We start from the raw sequence: 26,712 nt of genomic DNA, 5'->3' as shown, positions 1-26,712 counted from the left end.
AACTACTAATGTTGATGTGTGCACCTGCCATCACAAGTTATTACGTGTAGTAAGCCTTGTTTTACAAATCAAGCTATACTAGTAGCTAGGTAGTGCCCCTTGGCCTTTATCTAGGATCCAGAGTTTATTTGAACCCTACTTTAATGCAGATGAATACAGTGTGGTTGTTTTTTTTTTAAAAGGTTTTGAAAATCAATTAAGAGCTACATATAAAGCAAAGGCAATAAGAATGACAAGAGTCTTACAAATACTAAACCAAGATAGGTGTGGTGTTTAAAAATCAAACTAAGCTACTTAAAAAAGTGCTATATCTTTTATACTATGGTGCTATTGGTGGGGGAGGATTAACAATGCTAAATAAAACTTTGAAAGCTGTAAAGTCGTGAAATGTAGTGATCTGGTTGATTAAAGTATTTAAACTATTCTGATCCTTAGCTGTGGAGAGAAATCCATACTATTTTCAAGAGTGGAGACTATAAGCCTTCAATTTCAGAGAGGTAAATATATATATATATCCCCATGTCCTCTTCAGAAAACAGCTAGACTATAATAATGTGACTACATTATGGAAAAACGATCCAAACTGCATAATTATTAGAAGCTTCGAGATAAATGCATGTTTTAAGGCTTGCCAAGAATAGCAAACACACGTATGAAATTTACACAAGAGATAGACCACTTTCAGTACTTGGAGCTGCTTGTAGAGTTTCCTGCCAAATAAGATAGAAAATCTGAGCAGTTGGAAAAGCAAAGTAGTATCACGAGTGCTCACAAAGGGGCAGGGGGTGGGGGTGGCAGGGTGGGCAAGAGATAGACTTCAAAATGGTAGCCAACTATATCAGGCACCACTGATTCTTGCCAAGCCAGGTCCTTCCAAAGCCAGAAGTTAACATTCAAGCTCATCACACTACCCAGAAAGGATGTCTCTTAAAACTATAGCCTCAAGTAATTAAAGTAATGCTGAGGGTCAAAAGTAAGGTGTACTGATGGTGTTAGTTTGATTTTGTAATTATGATCAGCTTTGTAAAATTTGGTCACATATACATACACACACAAAATAAACACAAAACAGTTCACCATCATCAAGAGACCTCCACTTGGTGCGAGATTCACGGATACACATTCCAGTGGCACGTAAGATGGCAAAACTAATCAAGCACAGATCCATCCCATAACTTCTGCTGAACTTTGCTCCCATTTCAATGAAAGGCAATATGCCAGGTGTTTCAGAAAACTTCCAGTGTCTGGGCCACAAAGGCCGTCCACAGAAAAACAAAGTGGAGTAAAGCTTGCCCTATTATTTAATTGAGATAAAAGTTTAAAATGTGTCCTGTTCCATCAGATTCTGAAAACCTGAAGTTTCAATTTCTTTGTTTCAAGTAGTGGTAAAATCCAAAGGCCAAGGGGTTTCCTGAAATCCCCTTGGGTACACCCCCTTTCGCAGTATATTGCCTGAGAGTTAAACCCTGAGCAATATCTTTGATCGCCCACACTAAAGTGGTATACAACACAGTAACTATACAAACCAAACCATGGAATAATGACAAACTTCGGAAACAAGCAGCTCTGTACACAAATGCATAATAGCGGTAAGATCGCAGTTGTATTTACCATTATGTGTAATTATATAAATGTGTAATCTGCATGCAGGAACTATACTTATACTTAGTTAACAAAGAAATTGATCCACAAAATTTGTATGCATAAAAGTGTGCATGTGTACAAATCAAATGCAGTAAATAGCACATTAACAAATAATAATAATATCATTAACCATAACAGTCATAGACACATTCGTAAATATTGTCTATGCTTGGTACAATATACAAACTCAAATTTTAATTGTAATCTACATGTGTGCATGGCCATTACAATAATTAAAGGGATGGAAAAAGTTGTAGCACAACAACAAAACACGGTTATATGCAGTTTACAGTAGTATTTTCAAAGGATATAAATGCATGTACAGTTTTTCCAAAGCTTGCATACCTAAATTTAATAACACACACGCAACATGTTAGAACATCTGTAATGGAAATATGTGACTGGGTCTGGAAAAACTGGCATTTTTGCTGATGACAGCAGGTTTGATTTTTCACCTAACAAAAAGTTACATGAATATACTATCAAATGAGTGGTCTGCTTTTGCTGGCTGCTTTTTCCAAGCGCTGTAGCAAGCTGTACGAGTGGTCTGGAGCCTTGATGGAGCATTTGGCCAACCTGGAGATGGTTATTTGTGGCCATAGCAATGAAAACAGACATGTAGTGTAAATTTTCTTTCATTTTAGCCAGTTTTGAGCCCTGAATGGCCCAAACTTGACCTGATTCATCCCTACATTTTACTCTTCAATTGACCCCTCACTCTTCCCTTCTCCCCTGCCCACCACCCCTATTGGAGCTTGCTTGATACAGCCAATCTTGAGTAAAAAACTATCGAAAATGATGTGAAACTTATGTTGCCTATTTGTACAGTGAATGGTTTGGAAAGTAAGGAATTGGTGTAAAAAGTGTGAAATTTTGGTACACGTAGCTTCAAACATTGGCAAGTTACAACACTCTAAATACTTAGACTGGCATTTCTCAATACACAATAAAGCTGGTTTTTACAGAGACAGTCACATATGCGATGTACAATTTTACTTTCCTGCATATAATTGAGTGGAAAATTAAGTTGCATGTAAAAAAAGGGACATTATTTGCTTGGCATAAGTACAATCTTAACCCTATATTAGAAGACAATACCAATAAGTAGGCCAGCTGGCAAGGATTTTGTTAAAAGCAAATTCCTGCAACCATTTTGTAAAGTGCATGGGCATAAAAAGATGGGTGGCCTGCAGTTCGAATCCTGGAGTTGGAGGGCTTTTTTCATTTCTTTAGCCCATTTTCTGTTTCACTTATGAGTAGCTAAGTTAACTTGTCTTAAAGTCTGCAATTCTGTTTAATGTTTAGTAATCCAAAGGCTGCAACACGTCAGACCTTCAGTGTATACATGTAGCATGGATATGTATCTGTTGAACTCTTATTAGCTCCCAGGAATAACAAGGCATCTTAACCTGAAAAGTACTGTAATTCGCTTTATTTTTGTGCAAAATATTTTGTGATAAAAATTTTCTTTTAAAAATATTTTTGTATCTATTAGAGTAGTTTGAACTTGAGTAAAAGATTTTGTGTAAGAAATTTTCATACAAGTTTTGCATTTGAAATTATTTTACAACTAAAAAAAGCTAATTACGGTAATTGCTACATGTCTCAAAACCTAAAGCATAGCTACAGAACTTTGACAACTAAACAAGTTGTGTTAATTGGAGTAAGCATACAGTGTAATTGTTCAAAATAATTTTAGTTACAACTCATGCATGCTTACTTCTCCTTATACGTGTGATATGTACTGTGTCACTAAGATTGGTACCTGTCAATCACTGTTGTCTTCTTCATCACTGTTGTTCTGAATATCTTGTGCTAACAAATGACTTTCTGCATTTCTTGGTCTACGGATTTTCCTAATCACACACCGTGTCATCAAAATCACAAACTTTATCATCATATAACTGATGTGTAAACCAATAAAACAAGCTAATGCAAATGTAAACAGCAATGCAACTACACCTCCAGATGCATAAGGCCAAAGAAATTCATTATGTAAATCAAAGCCTGCAATGCATACCCAAGTGAATAGTGCACTGGTAGTAATAAAGATCATCATATGTCGTAACTTTGTAGAATAGCATAAGTAGTTAATGAACAGAACTAAGGGAAGGGCCCAGAATGCTACAGCAACCATTTGGCTAGAAAGATCCAAGCTACTAATAAGCATACACACTAATGTTAACAATATAGTGCCATCTAAAATATTTAAACTTTTTATTCTGTAAGGCTGAAACCACAAGTGGATCATCACAATCAAAACACAGAACATCAACAGTATAATAAGCTTTACAATAGTGAATTGTTGTTGAGCCAACCAAAATCCAAATGAAATGTCACATAGAACATCAACACCATAGATAATTTGTCGACATATCAGATAGTATGTGGAAAACCAGTAACACTCATTTTTGTAACATGCTTGTAGTTGATCTATTATTGGCCTGATGCTCATGAAATTGATATCGTGGTGACGAGTCAAGTATCGCTGGAATAGTAGTAAGAAAGGGAAACCAAATCCAATTACTACTTCACATAATATTGCTATGGTCGCATAGCCTGCATGACGACTGTGAAAATATTTGATATGTGGTGACCAGTATGATCTCCACCCAGCAAAAGAAATTTTAGTGACATCGTGATAAGATGCTAATGGTCTTAACATTTGCACTGAAGTATAAGAAACAGAACTATAAGAAAGCAGCACAAGCAAACTTATGGATCTACTATTGACAAATCTTCCAAAATATCGAGCCACAAATACAAACCTTCTAGCTGACACAAAGATGGTGACTACTATGCTGAACACAATCAAGGGATGGATATACACCAAGAACTTGTGATCAATCATTTCTGTTTCACCCAAACACAGTTTTAGATACTGAATAAATGGAGGTTGCAGAGTACCAATACTGGAGAAAAATGGGAGAACATTTGAAATGTAGTAAGGTAGACTACAACTATTAACATTATTGTTTCTATTGATACTACATGGTAATATCTGGTAGACTTGATTAAACACGCTAAAAACTTGCTCCAGTATACTATAAAAGAAGATTATGCCGAAAGCATATCCTGCACCAACTTGAAACTTGAAATGTAACATCACAAATATAAAAGTGATGACTAGACACCAGTAAAAGAATGAAACCACAAACAGCACAAGGTAACTAAGCATAACTGAAGACATTAGGCAGTCTTTGGATGGAATACAGTCAGTTGTACCATAACTGATAGAATAAGTATGTTTGCATTCTCCACAAGAATATCCACACCTATTACTTCTGCACTGAAGATCACGATCTGGAAAAGCTTCAAAAAGTATATCATTCCAGTTAAAATACTCGCAATAAATGATGGGACAAAATTTTACAAAGTTATACAAACCATTGTCATACCAGTAACCTTGTGAAATTGTTAAGACACTACCATGACACTTACATCCAGGTGGCAATGAACTTTTATGCTGACATGACACTAATTCACAGTTACTGTAATGCATTATATCATTACATTCATTTGATTGTCGTTGCCACTGCACAGATACATCAGAAACTGCTATATTAGAAGATACACAAAGTGTAAAAGTCTCAGGATTAGTAAGGCAACAACTTAAATATGAATCAAATGAAATCAAAGTGACATTGCTGCGAATACTGTCGATGGTATATTTCAATGAAGTGAAGTCAAATATAGCATCACAATGAAGGTCATAGTTTAAATCACCACAAAACCCATACCCCATACTACATGTAAAGGTAATATCAAATGGCCCTACAAGATTATTGAAGTAGTCTAAAACTATGGCATTAAACTGCAAGTCAGATGCTAAAAAAGTAACCCCATAGGATGAAGAGTTGGATACATTTGCATTCACTGATGCATCAAAAATTGTTACACTGCAAGGTGTGGAGGAAAATAACTCCTTGTGCTGAACACAGCGAATGCAGGGAGTACAACTAACAAAGTTATCAAAATATGCATAATTTCCACTTCTATTGGCTTTGTTATTTTGGAATCGATTTGAAGTAGTCAACAAATTGTAATAATATAATGTTGCACTTTCATAGTCATCATACCAAGAAGTCATGTCTACATACACACCTCCTCCATAATAAGATGCACTATTGTTCACAAATTCAAAACCAGCAGCTTGATTAACATGCAGTGCTGAACCATCCAGCAGAGAAAGAGCCCCTCCATTAAAAGCAGTGTTTTGATAGAACAAAACAATTCCGCGATGAATAGTCATATTTGAGTATTGCAGGCAAATAGCACCCCCTCCATTAGTAGCAGTATTCTTTAAGAAAGTGACAGACCCAAACACATCCAGCAAACTATCTGATGAATGAATAGCTCCACCAGAAGAAACCTCAAAATCTCTATCGACACTGTTGTATTTAAAGGTAACACTACCCAGCAGGAACATGTGACACCTCAGGAGTTCGACAGCAGAATGGGCATTGTTGACAAATGTAGCAGAACTAACATTTAGTTGAATCAGACTATGAAAGAATCCATCACAAATAATACCAGCACCAAAATTACCACCAAAGACAGTTTCAGTTACTGTAACAGTGACTGCTGTACTAATATAAGCAAATGAACTATTAATGGACAATGTCCCATAATGGTGATATTTATCAAGGCCATTTCCATAAAAGGTACAACTGCTAACAATTATAGATGGTGCAAATACATGGACCGCTTCACCATTATATGAAAATGTAGAGTTAACAAGTAAGATCATATCTTGACCTACCAGTGTGAGAGCAGGAGATGTTACAGAATACTGAAACGTGCAATTGATTACCCCAGTATTCGAAAAGTTAACAATTTTAATACCATTACACTTATCCCAAGTGACACCTTGTATTACAATATTGATGATATTCTCACCCACTAAACCACCTTGATGATTACACTGAACAGTGTGATCATTACCTGTTATTGTAACATTTGATATGTTCATAAACTTTGTAACATGTTGTAACGATATATCAGACAATAGCTTAATCTCAGTATCATTCTTTATGTTCTCAAGAGCAAGAGAAAGATTAGAGCAATGACATCCTTGATCACCAGTACAACATTTTAATGAATTAAAACCTCTCTGATCAATGATTACAACCCTCTGGCTTACAAATGCTTGGGTTGAGTGGTATGTGAGCACTAGCATCAGGATAATGACAAAGATCATCTTGAAACACATTCTAAATAAAAACATTATAACCAAAGTTATCACAACACATGATAGTGTGTTGTGTGGCCCAAGAAGCCGGCACACAATACCATGAGTATACTGACAGGAAGAAAGAAAACATGATTTTCATGCATTCGTAGCTCTGTGCTGTCTTTACAAAATGAACCAATTTTGCTGTGGACACGCCCACCAATTTCAGTACTCCACATTACAAATTTCAGCAAAATCGCTTCAAGCATTTCCCGAGATTGTGACTTCAAAAATTGGCATTTTTTTTCCTTCCTCTTTTCACACGAAATTTGACAAACAGAAGGGGAGTATAAAGGTGAATCTTGGTTCCAAGTTTGGCTTAAATATGATAAACAGTGGAGGAGTTATTAGCGATTATTCACGAAAAATAACTCCAATATTTTGTCACACCTACAGGGTAAACCACTTATGGGAAGAAGCTGAAAATCGGTGGGTGAATAGGTTAACTATTGAACCTCAAACCTTTTTGTGGTTTGAAAGAAATCGAACTAAAAACCACGTAGATACAATGAAAAGACCAACAGTGTGTAACAATTATGCAATCGAGATTAGCTAATAAAAACGACTACTTGCCACGCCTACCAGAAAAACCACTTGGAGTAATGTTTGAAAATCGCTGTACAGATAGAATAATCATCTTAGAAAGGCTCTTCAATGGTGTAGAAGAATCAGACTTAAAGCCACGGAGTTATAACACGAAATCCAATTTGGTGTAGCAAGTTTTGTTTTATTTTAAATTTATATAATTAAAGATTATTTTTTAAATCCCGGGGTATCCAGCACCCCCTGCCACCACCCCTAGCACTGTAGCAAGTGCAAGTTCAAGATACTCTACTAGAGCATAGAGATCAGCTACAAACAAATTACCCTGTAAAAATATGTGCTGAAAACAAATCACCATTTAGAGAGTTCAGCTAGAAAAAAGTCACCCTTCAACTACAAACAATGAGAGTTTCAGCTACAGTTCAGTTATGTAAGAAGTCACCTTATTACTTATGTGATAATCATTCAATTTATTCAGTGTAAAATATGCATATATTAATCAGATAAATGCTATACACACAATTGCTTCTTTTGTTCCATAAACCCTGCAGTAAAGAAAGAAAGAAAAAAAACAAGAAAAAAAAACAAGTTAAAAGGAAGCACCAAAGCCAGTTTATGGCTGGCTTTGTGGCTTGCAATACAAGAAGTGATATCTAAACCAAAACAGCCAAGCTGTAAAAGAAAGTGTGGCCCCCAAAAAGGCCAGGGTGAAAAAAGATGTGAAATCAAAGGTGTTGGCTGTGATGGTAGGTTAATGACAAAAATTTTAATAACAACAATTCAGGTGAATTTGGTGCCAAATCCTAGTGAAACTTGGAGGAGGCAACACACTGAATTGTCCTTATTAAAAGTTTAGCCATTAACCTAACATCACAGCCATTTCTTGGCCAACACCTTTGATTTCACATCTTTTTTCACCCTGCTGGCCTTTTTGGGGGCTGCACTCTGTTTTTACAGCTTGGCTGTTTTGGTTTAGATAATAATATATGCAGTACGTATAGCCTAAAATTTGACTATTTTCCAACTGAATATGAGTATTCTTAACTTTTAATACCAAAGTCCATATTACTATAGGCTGTGTTTTTATGTGGCAGCAAGCACATTTTGCGATCTATGTTTGTGGATGATTAATACTCTTGTAATGTATTGCCATCATGTCTGTGATTATTGGTAGACAGCCTACACAAAAATATCATGAGTCACATTGCATATATTATAAACAAGAGCAAGAATATGAAGGAAAAAAATGGAATTTTATGGTTACAGAGATTTTGTGTATTTAAAACTTATTGAGGATCCAATTAAGTGATAAAACAAGAGATATATGAGTGGTGGTACATAACATAGCTTTGTGCTACATTGGCATGTCAGAACAATTTTCTTCAATGCCAAAGTTGGTATTTGCCCACAGAATTGTGTTGCATTCATATCTCTTCTTTCATTAATTTTTATTACTTGGATTTGTACTTTATTCAGGGGGGTAGGGAAGGGGGATTCCAAGGGGTTCAAGAACCCCTCTGTAAAATTTAGACTTTTGAGTTTACAGTAGGACTCTACCTAATACGGCAGACAAAATGAGTGAGTGATAGTGTCTGGAACAGCACAACAATTGATAGAACATCGATATACTCTAATAGAGCAGTCAAGTATATACTCTAATAGAGTAGTCACGTATTCTCTAATAAAACATACATGTAAATATCCATATATGTTAAGGTACTTCACTAGTGAAGTTTTTCAGACATTCTAACATTAAATGTGACCAAATTTGACAAAACCAGGCTTCCACACACATTCAATTCTTTGACTTTAACCAATCATAACTTGACTACTAAGTAAGTAATTGTCTAAAATCTTGACACAATTTTTCCTTAGCATTGTGAAATGACAGGTTACTAATAGCATACTCCTACATTGAGTTATGGTTCTTCAAAGTCATAAAACTGGATGTGTGTGGAAGCCTGGTTATGTCTAATACGGTCACAAATGCAAAAACTGAGCACGACCTTATGGTGTACAGTGTTTGAAGATATAGAACTCCAGTAATTTATGTCTTGGGCATGCAAAATGTATCCATGCTAGCTACATTTTGATTGTAAGTCATTCCATTTGTATCAGTGAATTCATGGTTCCTATAACAATGGGATAACTATCACTTACAGATGTCTATATGTGTCTCTATGTGTTATGCCACATGGTAGCTGTTAAGCTTCATCCCAGGGGCACTTATATGCATTAAACTTAATGTACTGTTTCATAAAATATAGCAATTTGCTGAGTTTTGATTTATTAAATATTGAAAGTCTCTCAGCGGCTGGGGGCTGTGCCACCAGATCCCTGCTTCTAGTAACTCAATACTGTTGTTGGAACTCCCCTTCAAAAAATCCTGGCTATGCCTCTGTTAATTAAAACTATAGTTTATATATAGTATCTATGATATACACGTGTGACTGTCTTTTTCAACGTGCTACCAATAACAGCTGTGGTTGATCTGATAGACCACAATCAGTATGGCTAGATTACTATGGGGCATACCAATGTGTTTTATGATTATTTGTGCAGTTAGATCGCAACGTTGCATCGTCAATTCTATCGTGTAGCTACAGGTATGACATCTACTAAGTGTCTACTAGTATTACAAGTGCAAGGGCTTTAAATAATTTTGTGACATCCAAAGTTGATATCGATCTGTTGCATGAAGAAGATGACCGGCATGATTGAAGATAAAAGGAAAGAAGGCACATATTCATTGGAACCCCAAAAGGCACATTCCACTGATGAATTAGTTGTTGTGGCATACTATTGGTGGCCATACAATGTATTGTTTAGCCTCTAGCTGTGGTCAGGCAGGCTGGCAGATTAAAGATTGGATTCTGGAGTTCTTTTTTTAATTTGGTATGTTCTTACTCCTCGTTTTGAAAGCACATCTAGACAAAACAGCCAAACTGTGAAAAAAGGTATGGCTACCACAGTAGTACAATGCCTCAGTGGCTTTGTGTGTTGTCTATCATGTGAAAATTACGAAGGAAAATCTCTGATTTTTGCACCACGTTTCCAACCATCAAAGTAAAACAAGGTTGATTGCAGGCACACTTCACGTGTTTCTTTGCCTGCCAGTGATTAGGTGGAGGGTGCAGACTTCATATCTGATTCTTTTCAAGCTGCTTATTTTCAAGTATTATGCTCAAATTTATTCTACTACAGTTCTACCAAGAGTTTCTAACATAAAGTTACTAGCATTGGTACCTTCCCTATGTGCAGGACCATCTCCACATGTTTTAATGTCGGTAACAGAGACCAAGCATTTAAACACCGGCACTGTTCATGTAGATATGTAGCATGCATAATGATGTTACTTTTATAGAACTTATGCCATCCTGAAATTAAATGCTGCAAAACACCAAAGTTGTTTGTTTGTGGTTTTGACAGGAATGTAGCTCGATTATTCAGTGAGTCTTCCCTACTAGTACCTTCAACGTGCTGTAAAGAACAAACAAAAGCATTGGTACCTGCTGTACATGCAGGACAACTAATGTGACATAATAATACATTGGGAACCAAGCATAAATATCAGTGTCCTACATTGCAGAAATGAACTTGTGCATAATTTAAAGCCAACACAATTTGCAATTGCATGGCAAGCAAAGGTTCAGAACTTGTCCTATGCTATGCACTTTAAGTTTTAATGTTGTAGTTAATACCTCTTGCCATACAAAACCCCATGCAGGTATTTAAACATCATCACTAATTTTAAATGTCCTATATGACCTTTAATGATCAGATCTAGAGTGAAAAGATGTAAGCAGGATTAGTGAAATAGTTGAGTAATTGCACACACAGTTCCTCAGTGTATCTGCTTGGATGCCATTAATATCATTTTTCAGATACACAGTAGTACCTGCCCAATCATACAAGTTGCTTATTTTCTATAGCAGTATGTAGGCAAATATGTGGAAATTTGGCTGCCCTACCACAAAAGTACTACTATAAGAGTCCCTGTGATGTAAGACAGTCTATGTGCCAGTGCTGAAAAAACTGTAAGCATAAGAGTTGGTGGATAAAAAATTGTGTGGAACAGATAGAACGAAAAGGTACATCAAAAAGGTCCCAAAAGTGAAAAAAAAAGCTATGACCTAGGCAGGGATTTAACCCAGGTTGGCTATAATCACTTGGGGTTAAGGGAGGTGCGCAAATCACCACAGTTGTTTTGTCTGTGGTTTAGACAGGAATGTAGCTCAACTTTTCAGTAATCCTTCAGTGCCTTCTTCGCCCTATAAAGAACAAACAAAAACACGTATTGATTTACCACAACAACACTCGAGTTGCCAGATGATGAGTGTTTAATTTTGCTAAAATTATCTGCATCGAAATGTGCTTTACAAGATACTATGAGCTAAACATTGAGTTTTAAAAAGGTGTGCACAAAAGGGTACTGTTTATAACTGTGCCAACATGTGACTTCGAACCCACCACCTCCAACACCCTGGTCAGGATTTCTACCACTTGAACAATTTATGCTGTGGTTTTCAAAGGAAGGTTGCTCAAGATTTCTCTACACCTTGGCTTTCTACGCAGTGCAGAGAAAGAACAGAAGTACACGTGAACTCGTGATACTAAACTTGAAGTAGCTGGAGGATGAATGTTTCATTATCAGCACTGATTGCATTGATTCTTGCTGAGTTTGGTGAGCAAGCAGCGTGATGGATGGACAGATTTTTAGCTTTATATATAGACTAGCATTGGTACCTGCCCTACGTGCAGGACCATCTCCATATTAAACACCAGCACTGTTCATGTAGCTATGTAGTGTACATGGTGATGTCACCTTTTTAAAGAGCATAAGGAAACCTTATGCCATCCTGCTGATGCAAAACACCAAAGTTGTTTGTTTGTGGTTTTGACAGGAATGTAGTTCAATTATTTAGTGAGTCTTCCCTACCAGTGACTTCAACATGCTGTAAAGAACAAACAAAAGCATTGGTACCTACTTTACATGCAGAACAACTAATGCGACAATAATAAATATTTGGGAACCAAGTGTAAATATTAGTGCCCTATATTTGCTGTGTAGCATGCATGTTGATAATGCTTTACATGATCCTTATGCCATTTTCAAGTACATATAGTGAAATAATGAGCATGTAGGGCTAATTAGCTAGACTGCATGCGAGCTAAGGCAATTATTGTATACAGTGCAGCTTCATGATGTTTACCTTACTGTCAACAAAGAGAAATGAACTTGGGCATAATTATAAAGCCAACACAATTTGCAATTATAGTTACTGCATGGTAAGCAAAGGTTTGGAACTTGTCCTATGCTATGCACTTTCGGTTTTAATGTTGTAGTGACACATATACCTCTTGCCATACAAAAAAACCAGTTTTAAAACACCTTGCCAGGTCACACGCAATACCTCTGTGTAAACTACGGTGTTTAATAATGTTTTTTCAGATGCATAGTAGTATCTGTACAATCATGCAAGCTGCTTATTTACTACAGCAGTAATGAGGTAAATCTGAGCAAACAGTTTTGCATGTCAGTGTACACCTATGTGAAAGATGTAGATATTCTGGATACTGCAGCTGTAAGTGTAAAAGAAGCTTTTGTTTACTCTAATACAACACACTGGACCAACAGATAGATGGACAAATATGTTGGAAATTTGCCTGCCCTACCCCAAAAGTGCTATAAAAGTCTCTATGATGTAGTTAAGTGTCAGTGCTGCATAAGAGTTTGTAGATGGACACTTGCATGGAACAGATAGAACAAAAAAGTGCATCAAAAAGGTCCCAAAAGTGAAAAAAGCTATGACCTAGGTGGGGATTGAACCTAGGTTGGTTATAATAACTTGGGGTTAAGGTAGGTGTGTAAATCACCACAGTTGTTTATCTGTGGTTTGGACAGGAATGTAGCTCAACTTTTCAGTGATCCTTCCCTACACCAGTGCCTTTATCGCTGTATAAGAGCAAACGAAAGCACATATTGATTTGTTACAACAATACTTGAGTTGCCAGATAATGGGCGTTTAATTTTGCTAAAGTCCCACGTCGATATGTGCTGTGCTTTGCATGCCAAGATACAATGAGCTAAAAGATGTGTTTTAAAAAGGTGTGCACAAAAAGGTACTGAACAGAAAGAACAATCTGTCAACACGTGGATTTGAACCCATGACCTCTTATCGCTAGTCAGGTGTTCTAACATGTACTGTGGTATTCACAGGAATGGTGCTCAAGTTTTCTCTATATCTTGGCCTTCTACGCACTGTAGAGTACGAATGGAAGCATGCGTAAACTCGTGATAACAATCGTAAAGTAGCCGGATGATGGGTGCTTCATTATCATCACAGATTGTGCCGATTCATGCCACGTTTGGTGAGTAAGCGGTGTGACGGATGGACAAACAGCTTTTCAGCTTTATATATAGAGATAAGTACTAGCATTGGTACCTGCCCTACTTGCAAGACCATCTCAACATTCAACATGTTAATGCTGGGAACAGGGACCAAGCATTAAGCATCATGTAGCTATGTAGTGTGCATGGTGATGTTACTTTTATAAAAAGTGTGAGGTTTCCTTGCTGAAATTAATTACGCAAAACACCAAAGTTGTTTGTGTGTGGTTCTGAAAGGAATGTAGTTCAGTCAAGGCAATTGTACATATAGTACACATGGTATAGTTATGTTTACCTTTCTGTCAATAAAGAGAAATTACCTTGTACACAATTTAAAACCAACACAACTTTGCAATTATAGTTACTGCATGGCAAGCAAAGGTTCGGAACTTGTTCTATGCTATGCACTTTCAGTTTTAATGTTGTAGTGACATATATACCTCTTGCCATACAAAAACCCAGTTTTAAAAATAACTGATCATTATTGTGATCATTATTGTGCCAGGTCACACACAGTTCCTCATTGTAAACTACAGTATCTGCATGGTTCCAGTAATATCATTTTCAGATGCACAGCAGTACCTACCCAATCATGCAAGTTGCTAATATTTACTACAGCAGCAATGAGATAAATTTGAACAAAGCCTCATACAGTTTTGCATGTCAGTGCACACCTATGTGCTTAAAACATAGATGTAGATATTCTAAAGAAGCTTTTACTTACTGTAATACAACACACTGGACCAACAAACAGATGCTGTAAAAATATGTTGGCAATTCGCCTACTCTCCAGGTTACCACAAAAGTGCTCAGTATAAAAGTCCCTGTGATGTAAGGCAGTTATGTGCCAAGGCCGAAAAACTGAGTTTGCAGGTGAAGACTTGCATGGAACAGATAGAACAAAAAGGTACATAAAAAGGTCCCAAAAATGAAAAAAATAGTTATGACTTAGGAGGTGGGGCCAAGTTGGTTACAATAACTTAGGGTTAAGGAGGTGCACAAATCACCACAAGTGTTTGTCTGTGGTTTTTGACAGGAATGTAGCTCAACTTTTCAGTGATCCTACCCTACACCAGTGCCTTCATCGCCCTATAAAAGACAAACAAAAGCATGTATTGATTTGCTACAACAACGCTGGAGTTGCCAGATGATGGGTGTTTAATTTTGCCAAAATCCCACGTCGATACGTGCTTTGCATGCCAAGATACTATGAGCTAAAGGTGAGTTTTTAATAGGTGTGCACAAAAAAGTACTGTTTAGAAAGAAGAAAAAACATTGCCAATTGATGGATTTAAACCCACAACCTCTTACACGCAAGCGTTCTACCACTTAAACAGTTTGTGCTGTGGTTTACAAAGTTGCTCAAGCTTTCTCTACACCTTGACATTCTATGCGCTATAGAGAATGAACGGAAGCATACGTGTCGGGATGACAATCTTAGATTAGCCGGATGATGAGTGCTTGATTATCAGCACTGATTGTGACGATTTGCGCTGAGTTTGGTGAGTAAGCGGTGTGATGGACGGGCAGACAGACAGATTTCAGTTATATATATATAGATTATGTTCTACCAATAAAATTATGAAGAGTTACAATGTATTTCAAATTATTTAGAAATTCATAATAAATACTGATGCAGAAATCAAAAATAGATCCAGGCGGTGGATGGGAAACAAGGAATTGGACCTTTAGGTGGATATTTCCACAAGCTCTACCATGCATAGGCTAATAATATGATAGTGACTACTGTATTTACTTGGTTAAACACCACAACATTTAGTTTAAAAATTGATGCAGCAACTATTCAAGCTCAACCACTACTCATTGCTCAAAAATGATGTTTTAAGAATTGTCTTTAAAGCTGATTGTGGAACTACACAAGTGTGGCTACTATTGAAGGCGTGGCATTTAACCAAGGAAATACAATATCATACAATACAGTAGTACTGTATATTAGGGATCATGAAGGTTAGCACCTTTTCACAAAAAATGTTGACCAGAGATCAATTTCACAATAGCTTCAAGGCACCTTGACAGTATTGGTTAGGTAGAATTAAGCCCAAAAGTGTCTCCAGATCGGCCAAAAACACTTCAGATAGGTTGCTGTGAAATTTTTAAAAAAATTATCCAGGGAATTTTCTGCTGCCTGACTGACTGACTAACTAACATCTTCAGATAAACATAACTCCACGATGTGTTCATTGTACGTACTGTGGTATGTCAAAAGACACCTGTCAGGCAGAATTGTCCATTTTTCCATGGTGATTGGATTGATTAGAGAGGCACTTCTCCAACTGTTCTTCATTTGTAACAGGCTTATTGATTAGAGATATACACGCCTGCTGCAAAAGCCCTTCCAGCGTGGACGCTATACATTTGAATGTTAAATACTTTGCAATGTATTTGAGCCCACTTCCACACTGCCAGTTGATACACTTGTGACCGGGATCAAGAAGTTTGATTATGCCTTGATTGCTTGATTTCACCATTACAAGGGCCTTGATTCTTGATCATCAACCTAGTAAATTCTAAAAAGTGAGCTTCCACTTTAGCGGACATCTTGATTGCATAATTCACAATAAAATAGCTCTTGATTGAATCTTGAACCCATGTTTCAAAAGACAGTGACTACCCCTTTTTTGATCATGATGATTGATTGATTTATATGTCTTATGGTTCTTGAAAGACAAATGTACAGGAAGTAATGGGTCTAGATGCAAGGGTCCCAAGGAGCTTTAAAGCAGCTGGAGCCCTGGCAAGGTAACTAACTACACACACATGAACACACAAAAAGAAACAACACACACTTACATCAATTATTAATTGATTAGTTTAACAGATCTTTCAGATCCCACAGTTCTGAGGAGTGAACATTGAAAATTTTGTATGAGCAGGATATTCCAATTCTGGCAGCTTGATCAAGCAATGGTTTAATAGCTCTGGATGGTAACTCGCATGCATGAGATATGTTAGACAGTGTTGCAGGTTTAAAGTGCCCTAAGCAACCAATCTCAATAGACAATTCCGTAATAAGGCTTTATAGCATATAGAAATAACCATTGCCCCTAGCAACCTGAATTTCCCATTGTTTTTAGGTGATAATGTCTAAAGTAACTTCTCCAAATTTTGAAAGGATAGCATATATGTCATAAGATGTGACATTTTGAAATTTGTGGATTTCCCATATATATCTATGTGAGAGGGCTACAGTTGCCTTCTGGGCAATCAAATAAATGAGGTATTTCAACATATGCAAAAACCAAGAGTTCAAAAGTACATATATCTCAATTTTACAAAATTTGTAGGTGTGAATGTCAACAATAATCTCTCCAAGTTTTAAATGGATAGTGCATATAGGTCACAGGATATGACATTCTTTGAATCCCATGATTTGTGTGATTACCGAGAAGGGGCGACTGTTGCCCCTATCACTGACAATGTATATGAAAATTGCAACTTCAAAATGTCATACCGTATAGTAAAAAACTTTGACGGTAAAAAACTTTGGCGAACTTGGCGAATAAGGTTCGATTCGCCAAAGTTTTTTACCGCCATTTTTTTTTTCTTTTCAGTTATCACATGATCAAAATCGAGTGGCCACGTTGATGGATTGTGATGAAGTCTATCCTTCAATATTTCAAACCGCTACCAAAAGAGAAGACAGAAGATATTGCTCTACCTGCTCCACATGGACCGTTAAGCAGCAAAGTTCCACCGGGAGCAATCGAAGCGGCCAATGAAAGGGTATCGTCTAAGCTACAACCTCCGCTGTCAACGAAATCCTCCAGTGATGCTGATTCCAGCAGGGGTAACTACATAAAAGTGAGTGATGCCCAAAGATTTGCTATCGCAAAGCGAGCGGCACAGTTTGGAACAACCGCTTCGATGAGATATTTTGCCAGCAAATACCCTGATCAATTTGCGTCTTTGAAAGAACCTACTGTTAGGAGGTGGAAGAATAAATATAAGGCAGACTTGGCAAATAATGAATCTGTTTGCACTGTGAATGACGATTCTGAACAGGAAGAATCACGAGAACTGTAACGAAAATTTTGGTCCGGGGCAAAAATCGGTCCGGCCGGACCATTTTCAGTCGACCAAATTTAGTCCGCCCAGACCATTTTTAGCATCCGAAATTGGTCCGACCTGACCAAAATTGGTCCGGCCCAAACCTAGTTGGCCACATGTACTTCTGGCCACTCAGACCAATATTGGTCGACCAAAATTGTTCCGGGTGGACCACTAACGCATGCAGCCAATGATGCATAGCTATAAGTTGTTTGTGACGGAACACTGCAGCCAACTTAGCTATAGCTATTCTCATTTATCAATCTTGAACGCGAATAATGAGCATTGCAGGCATTATCACTGCATGGATTTGTGCTTAAAAGGTTATCCAACAAGGGCACGGATCATTGCATGCATGGGATTAGCTAGCTGCATTGGAGGTGCTTAAGATCGAGATACTCTAATAGAGCAGTCACCTATAACATTCATCACCAGGCACTGATCCAGAAATAAATAAAGGTGGGTGGCTACCCAGCCTAGCCCAGATTTTAAGTTGAGAGTCCTGAATGTCTTATTATTTACATCAGGGAAGAGCAGACACTGTTATTGTCTGGCTTGTACAGTGAAGCGCATGCACAGTAGCATGTGCACTGTGCTCTTATGCACATATAATGTCTGATCATGAGTTAACACTAATGGTTAGAACAATACATCATTCTGTAACACCTGCATGTGTACATACTACACATTCCTCTCTTGTATGTGATATGTAGGAGTCACTAGGAGATGATAGCTTAGGTTTGCTCCATTAAATAGCTTAATGTGAACTATATCATCTCCTACTGATCACATGTTCCTAATGGTATAAACATTTCCTTAAAAGTTATAGCTATAATATTCCCTGTATGCTTTTCACTACTTAACCAACTTTAAAATTTTACTAATTTTCACCTGTGCACATATACCAGTAGGAGATGCAGACACTGATCCAGAAATAAACCAAGGTAGGTGGCTGGCCCAGATTTTAAGATGAGAGTATTGAATGTCTTGGTAGTTACATCAGGGAGGAAGGACTGACAATATTATCATCTATAGCTAGTATAGTGCAGCACATAGTTAGTAGCATGCCCTTGTGAACATAATAAGGCCTGGCAAACTTGATTAATTGTTTCTCATCCCCACCCACATCCCTACCCCACTGCCTCTAATTTCATTATTGCTGTTATCAATCACGTGCACACGTATTTTGATGTTAGGAAGGCTGGTTATCATTTTACAGCACAGCAAATGTCACTTGCACCTCAGAAAAGGTGGTAGCTAATACGTAAGTAATAGTTCTTAAAAGGTTTTAGTTATATACTAGACAGCTTGATTTGGAGCATTTTCTTTACTAATGAATAATGAAAAATGACCTCCCACCCACATGGAAATCTGAACTGATTTTTGTGGATGAGAAACTAGTAATCAAGTTTGCCTGGCCTAATTTAATGTATGGTTAAGACAAAGTGTAATACATCTGTAACTCCTGTGCACATACTGCACATTCCTCTGTCATATGCGATATGTAGGAGATGATAGTTTAGATTTACTCCATTGAATAACTAAATGTGAACTATCATCTCCTACTAATGACATGCCCCACAAGAAGAAACATCACCTTAAAGGTTACAGCTATAATATTCTCAGTATGTTTTTCACTACTTAGCCAACTTAAAAGTTTGGGGCAGTCGCATTATTCCACATCTTAGGGTGAATTACTGTAAGGTTATAGCCAGCTAGCATTGGAATCTGATGCAATGCAGGGATTTAGTTTATATTGATTATAACGAAAGAGTGTTCATGATCAGTAATATTTGGCATTATTCAATAATGCAAATCTGAGTGGCTGCAAGGCCATGCATGGTGGGTGGCTAGCCACCCCATCCACCCCCTCTGGATCAGTCCCTGAGATGATATGTGTAGCTGTTTATGACAATGTGCGCATGGGTCAGAATTAACAAATTAAATTCTGAGCTATTTGCAGAAGTTGAAGATAAGACATGTTTTAATGACTGATAGATTTTATATATTGTCCACCATCAGTGATTTCCGCCATGTTGCTATAGTTGTTTGTCATAATCAATACTAACAGGCTGGATGAAAGATTCAATCAAACACTGCAGAGCCGATGATGCTTGTGAAGTTTATTGAGCATATAAAAACATACTTGGGAAGAATGATGTGATTATGATGTGATTTGGGTTGAGGCTTAGAAGCCTGTACACCCACCCACCCAACCACATACATATACATACATAAATTAGATGCAATAAACAAAAATTAGCTATGAATATATAGTCATAAAAGAATATCTTGATACCTGTGTTTTTGCATGCAACATTGCACACCATGAGTCCATGCAGTATTGACCATGCATTTGAGTTGATGTATGCGGGAAGAAAACCTCTACTTCCCACTCGGACAGCTAGCTATTGACATGGAGAAGAAGAATGCAGGACTTTTATCATCTCACACTGCTTTAAATTAAAACAGCATTAATTTTGCGACTGTGTGGTGTGTGTTCATCGCTGCATATATAGCTACGACATATAGCTAGAATAGTTTCTGTACTACTGTAATATGCATTTTCCGTAGCTAAATCAAGTCGGGAATCGAAACTACGCTACTCATTATATAGTTTCCAGGCTAAGTCGGCTGCAGTGATCCGTCACAAAAAAAACTTAGCATGGACCGACCTGTAACACTGATAGTACACACAGACTTATGCATGCACTACACATGATCTCCTGTAATTGACACATATAGGTAATGACTGTGGTTGTAAGGTTTCATGTACTTGTAATGGGAGATTAATAGTGAGATGTAACACGAGTGGTAGTGTTTCCTAGAGTAGCCATTTCACAGACCTGTCCACATGCACAATGCCGGGTACACCCGCGGACTAACCAAAACTATAGTTGGTCCAAGTGGTCTAGGGTCCAGTGCATGTGGCCAACCTAGTTTGGACCGGACCAATTTTAGTCAGGCCGGACCAATTTTGGATGCCAAAAATGGCCCGGCTGGACTAAACTTGGTCAACCAAATTTGGTCCGGCCGGACCAGTTTTGGTTTCCAAAATCGGTCCGGCTGGACCGAATTTACCCGGACCAATATTTCCGTGACAGAACTCTGTCTGAAAAAGACTGGACGACCACTCAAGCTGGGTGAAGAAATCGATAAACAGGTCAGGGAGTATGTTGGGGTTCTAAGAGCTAAGGGCCTTGTTATCAACACTGCTGTTGTTATAGCTAGTGCTGAGGGTAGACTCATGCACAAAGATGCCAACTTATTACAACAAATCGCTTTGACAGAAGGATGGGCAAAGTATCTGTTACGGCGAATGGGGTTTGTGAGGAGGAAGGCTACAACAAAAGCTAAAATCTCTGTTGAGGACTTTGAAGAAATCAAGAGAGACTACGTTTTAGACATGAAGGTAGTGGTATCAATGGATGAAATTCCTAAGGAGCTTATAATTAATTTTGATCAAACTGGAATACATTATGTTCCAGTTTCAGATTGGACGATGGCTGAAGAAGGGGCAAAACGGGTTGAATTGGTAGGCAAAGACGACAAAAGACAGCTAACTGCTGTTTTTGCAGGTTCCATGAGTGGAGAGTTTTTGCCACCTCAATTAGTTTATCAAGGGAAAACAACATGTTGCCTTCCACATTATGACTTTCCGTCGGATTGGCACATAACATTTTCTGCTAATCATTGGTCAAATGAGGACACGATGAAAGAGTACATTACCTACATTATTCTACCATACATCCATAAGAAGAGGGAAGAATTAAAGTTTGCTAGTGATTATCCAGCATTGCTTACCTTTGATAATTTCAAAGCCCAGTGTACTCATGCAATCCTCACTCTCCTCGATCAAAATAACATTAATGTTGTATTGGTTCCAGCAAACTACACCGATAGGTTGCAACCACTAGATTTGAGTGTGAACAAATCAGTGAAATCTCACTTACGAAACGAGCTTCAGACCTGGTATGCCAAGAAAGTATGTACACAGTTGCAAGGAGAGTCGAAACACAAACCTGTTGATTTAAAACTTAGCACAGTCAAGCCATTGGGAGCTGGGTGGATGAAATCTTGCTATGACTACATTAAAAGCAAACCTGACATCATTATAAATGGCTTCAGGGAAGCTGGAATTCTACTTTAACTCAACCAGTATTTGATTTTAATGATAATTTTATTAATGCAATAAATTATTTAATGAATCATAACATACACTATAGCAAAGCATGAGAAGTAGTGGGGTATATATCCACATTATTTAATTGCATGCTGTGAAAATGGAGTCATTTGTTTTGCAGCAAAACAGCGGACTAGGTGCATTCTCATTGCCGACTGTTTATACTTTTGCTTGCTTGGGTGTAATCCAAAAGCCAAAGCTGTAGCATTAGCAATAGAGAACAGCCCACAATCCATCCCTCCTTTCTGCTTTTGACAACGTCGCATTGTTATGGTGAACTTTGGAAAATTTGCTGTAGCAAAGAGTTTGTGAATTATTCCAGTTGTTTCTTGATCACAGTGATTGAACAACGTATCAAAAACCTTCACTTCACCTAACTTGCAGTTTATAGTCGAAGCTGTAACCCAGTGATGCCTTGCTTGACAGTGAACAATTTGGATGCAGTTAGTGAGGAAACCATTTGGAAAAAGCTGATTTCTTTCTTGAAAAAGTGTAGACTGAAGTCCACTCACTTTTGGATATTGAGCTTTTAGCAACTCCTGTGAAAGATTGATCTCAAGATTAGAGAGTTCTTGGCCCATTATTATGTCTTCTTCACAAAAGTTTTTTGGCTTCTTTTTTGGTGGTGACTGATCAACCTGATCTTGAGTGCTGCATTGAGCAGTTAAATCCACCATTGATACAGACCCATCTATAGATTCCATAGCAACTGGTGGTGCAGTTGACTCAGCACTGGCATTAGCAAGAAAGTCCAAATTAACTAAATCATCCACACAATCTGCAGTTTTTATGCCCAACTTTACATTGATGGTTTCCTGTGTCTTTGCCCATTCCTTTTGGTCATCTATAATGTAGGTTAAAATACAAGGAATTTCTAATCCTCCTTGCTCAAGGTCAGCTGAATAACGTTGGTGCCCATTTACCCTACACTGAATCGTGCCACCACGCCTTATAAAGATTGAGCTCACTTTAGAAATCTTCCTAGGAACGTGTCCCACAGTCGAAAGTACTCCAGAAATATATTTCTTGATGGCAACGGCATGTGTATCGTGACTATTTCCAGGTTCTCGTTCGCATAAAAGTTCATCGTATGCGGTTGGATTCGGCCATATACTTTGGTACTCATGATAACCTCTGCTGCTAGAGTCCACTGAAAAACGAAACAACAATCTTGGCATCGCAGGAGACTACAGCAAACTACACGCTTTCACTAGCACGTGGTTCCGGTTTGACCAAACCAGTTTACGAGAGTCCACGTGCCTTGTTGTATGCCATTACGTAATTTCACAAAAGCCACCCAATCGCCAATGTTTTTTCCGTCAATTTTCAAACTGCGGGCATTCGCCAAACTTTTTTACCGTCAAATTCGCCAAACTTTTTTACCGTCAAAGTTTTTTACTATACGGTATCTCATGACTTACATATGCTATCCTTTTAAAACTTGGAGGGGTGACTTAAGACATTGACACCTACAAATAATTTGAAATTCAGGTTGCTAGGGGCAACAGTTGATTTTTTCATTATTATGAAATTTGTCTATTGTAACAAGCTGGGCATACAGGCCAGTACATTGAAGGTCAAGCAATAATGAGCTGATTTCTACTGTTACCAGCTAACAGGGAGAGATCTAGATGTTTTGTTTTTTAAAGACAATATACAATTTAAGTACAGGGGTGGTACCATGCACTGGGCGGACAGTACAGGAGCCTTGGCAAGACTTACACTATTAAATTACAATACAAAAATAATAATAGCATGCAGAAAAGTTCAGTCAAATGAAATGATGGCATCATTATAGAAACCAATACCAAAATCTGGTCTACTGAGAGATGAAGAGAGGTTAGGTGGAATAGTACTTAAGGCCACTCCAAATAAATTCTCTGTTTCCCGTCCACCGTCCGCATCTGGTTAATGTCAGCTCTAAATTATTCCATTATTTCGTATTCTTCCATTATTCTCCGGTTATTTTGCATACTGACAGATTCAGTAAAAGCTGTCTTGAAAAAGTGTCGGCTCACGTGTCAGCATGCACTGCTATCACGTCGGCACGGACTTCACGTTTGTGCTATTTTGCAAGCCGCTTAAGCATGCTTTTATGCAGCTTTTTGTGGTTTGCCAATTGCCATGCAGGTAAATAATGGCTTGAAAAGCTGCCAATGCTATAATGAAATAATGGAAATGGACCGCCCGCCCGCATGCAAATATGCCTGAGTCCAGGACGGGAAACAGAGAATTTATTTGGAGTGGCCTAACAGACTAACACTTGCATGATAGCCTGGGAGATCAGCATAAAGCTTGCAAAATCTTAAACCGGCGCTGTATGCACCAACACGTTTTTATACAAGATGAAGTTAACTCACGTGTTGTCCACTGCAGAGAATGCCGCAGATTGGCGATTTGATTGAGTCACCCTCATCCTTAATACGTACTTACGGAATACTGAGAAGGCGGGTCGACATCCGTCGTTGCTGAAACACTCTTCTAGCGCAGGCGCTTAGACTCATGTCCAGTTTATATCGAATTTTGAGTCTCGTTATGTGCAGACTTTATGGGCGCGCCCCTACTCACGTGAGTTGAATAACTCATGCTCAACCGTGTTTCTCCGCGTAACAAAACATAACGAATGAAACCTGTCTTATTATTAACTCTTGGAATGACCTTTTGGTGGTTATGGTTTAACCATGGACAGGACGGGTATCTAGATCACAAGATGGTATATATCTGTTTACCACCAGATAGCGCTGAGCTAGCTTGATAGCTTCAGTATGTAAGGTACATAACTGGTTTATGTCACTGGCACAGTATATGTGTACACTAAGCATAGCCTCATGTATGTGTAGGGCTGAGGCAATCATTTTCTGAGTTGTTTAACTCCAATGTAGTGTTAGCAGCAATTCTGTCCCCTAAGGAAGAGTAAATTAAAGTAATGTCCTAAGTAATGCAGTGTCACACTCAATCAGGTCAAGCAGTGGTGGGGAATTGTAATAGTCATTAGACAATTCTGCTTACATGTGCCTCTATGTCGAGGACGACTTAGGTAGAAATAAGTTGAGTATCCACCGCCCAATCAGAAGTATGTGGGATGTGACAATGTGTGTCCACTCTCTACACACGTACAATTAGGCGTACAACTTACACTATTATAACCTAATTAAGTACACTTGATCATTTCTTTGTATTGTACTATACACACTACACATATTCAACTATGGCGATCTAAGAACTACATATCCTAGTATCGCCTTTTAAAAATTTCCTTGATTCACATGATCGTATGTGTACAGGCTTCCTCACTTCAACTGTCAGTATGAATGCCTGACCGTTCCACAAAGTTTACATATCCGGCATGGAAAGCCTCACACCTCCATGGTGCTGTTTAGCATCTGTCTAGTTAATAGTGTGTTTGTTTGTTTGTGTGTGTGTATTCAAGTTTGCGGTGACTGCTATGTTTATGTGGGTCCATGCCAGGGTTGAAACCAGGTCAGGTCATCTGTACTTGTACAATATTTGAGTTTAACTTGGTCGGACCAGATTACATGTAAAATGTATTATTTTGTTGGATGATGTAGAAGTGTATTAGCACGCACCATAGCCTCGTCCCAGCTTTATTTGTGAGCCACATCCACTGATCACGATTATACATGGCGTCATGCCCATTTTGTGTATTGCAATGTGTAGGAATGCTTACACCATGCAATGGCTACCAATTATAATGTGTCATTTGTGAACAAAGTGACCTGCCTAATGTAGCCATACTACAAATGTTGGCTTTGGTATTTGCCATAATATGAGTTGTTGTCTATCTAATGTTTTATTGACTTGTTTCATTACTAAGGAAATATGGAAAGTTAGCACCTTTGTGGTTTCCAGATAATGTATGAACACATTGACCTTATTAAACAGGTGGTATTAGGTTGGTCACATTCAAGTTAGCTGGTGACTTTGTTGCATAAAGTGTCAATAGGTCATAGAGATCATCTTCCAAATTTTACCTACCGACACGTGCACACACACACACACACACGCAAGCACATACACACACACTCACAAGCACACATACAAACAGGTTTTACTCTCGTTTCACTGTTAACAGATTGCTGAGTCTTGTTTGTGGTTGATGGCATTAATGAGACCAATCCTATTACCCTCAGGCTACAAGAAATGACTACAGACAATAAAGTGAGTAAGTAAGTGTTGTCTCAGTTACTTAGTGATGTAGTAGAAATACTTTATTGTGTTAAGAGTGCTATGTTTTTCTCTAGCCCAATAAAAAACAACTGATGCCAGAAATGAAGCTCCCAAGAAAGATAACTGTCATCATGACGAAGACACCGTTGCTGTATCAATTGTACGATCAACAGTTATAGTTGTTACGTGTTATAGTTTGAATGGTTGCAAAATAAAATAATATTTTCTTTTATGATACAAATAAAACTTCATGTGCATGCATTAGGGCTGGGAGATAATTTAGATACCCAAATCACCTATCGTAAATTAGATAATGATTTTCATTATCGAGATAATAGCAAATCTCCGTAATCTAGTGTACATCAACCACAGTCAGATGAAAAACCTTTGGAAAGGTATTGAATTAATAAGGAGCAGGTAAATTTCTGACTTGACAAGAACTTTATGTCAACAAATATGTAA

The 26,712-nt window shown here is 37.9% G+C and overlaps 1 protein-coding gene and 1 long non-coding RNA gene across 2 annotated transcripts; one reads left to right on the top strand and one right to left on the bottom strand.

The window, feature by feature from the left end:
* Positions 1-1,022: 1,022 nt before the first annotated feature.
* On the bottom strand, positions 1,023-24,543 carry LOC136254712 (uncharacterized). Its single transcript, XM_066047449.1, has 3 exons — positions 24,423-24,543; positions 3,410-6,857; positions 1,023-1,989 (listed from the first exon to the last, which is right to left on the bottom strand). Exons 1-2 carry the CDS (start codon positions 24,476-24,478, stop codon positions 3,413-3,415), a joined length of 3,501 nt encoding a protein of 1,166 aa, XP_065903521.1. The 5' UTR covers positions 24,479-24,543; the 3' UTR covers positions 1,023-1,989; positions 3,410-3,412.
* Positions 24,544-24,671: 128 nt separating this feature from the next.
* Positions 24,672-26,472, top strand: LOC136254330 (uncharacterized). Its single transcript, XR_010700434.1, has 3 exons — positions 24,672-24,834; positions 26,156-26,241; positions 26,325-26,472. It is a non-coding gene; the product is annotated as an uncharacterized lncRNA (long non-coding RNA).
* The last annotated feature ends 240 nt before the right edge of the window (positions 26,473-26,712 follow it).

Source organism: Dysidea avara, chromosome 4 (genome assembly GCF_963678975.1).
Source record: "Dysidea avara chromosome 4, odDysAvar1.4, whole genome shotgun sequence".
Classification (NCBI taxonomy): domain Eukaryota; kingdom Metazoa; phylum Porifera; class Demospongiae; order Dictyoceratida; family Dysideidae; genus Dysidea; species Dysidea avara.
This window is presented reverse-complemented; position numbering and strand designations above follow the sequence as displayed.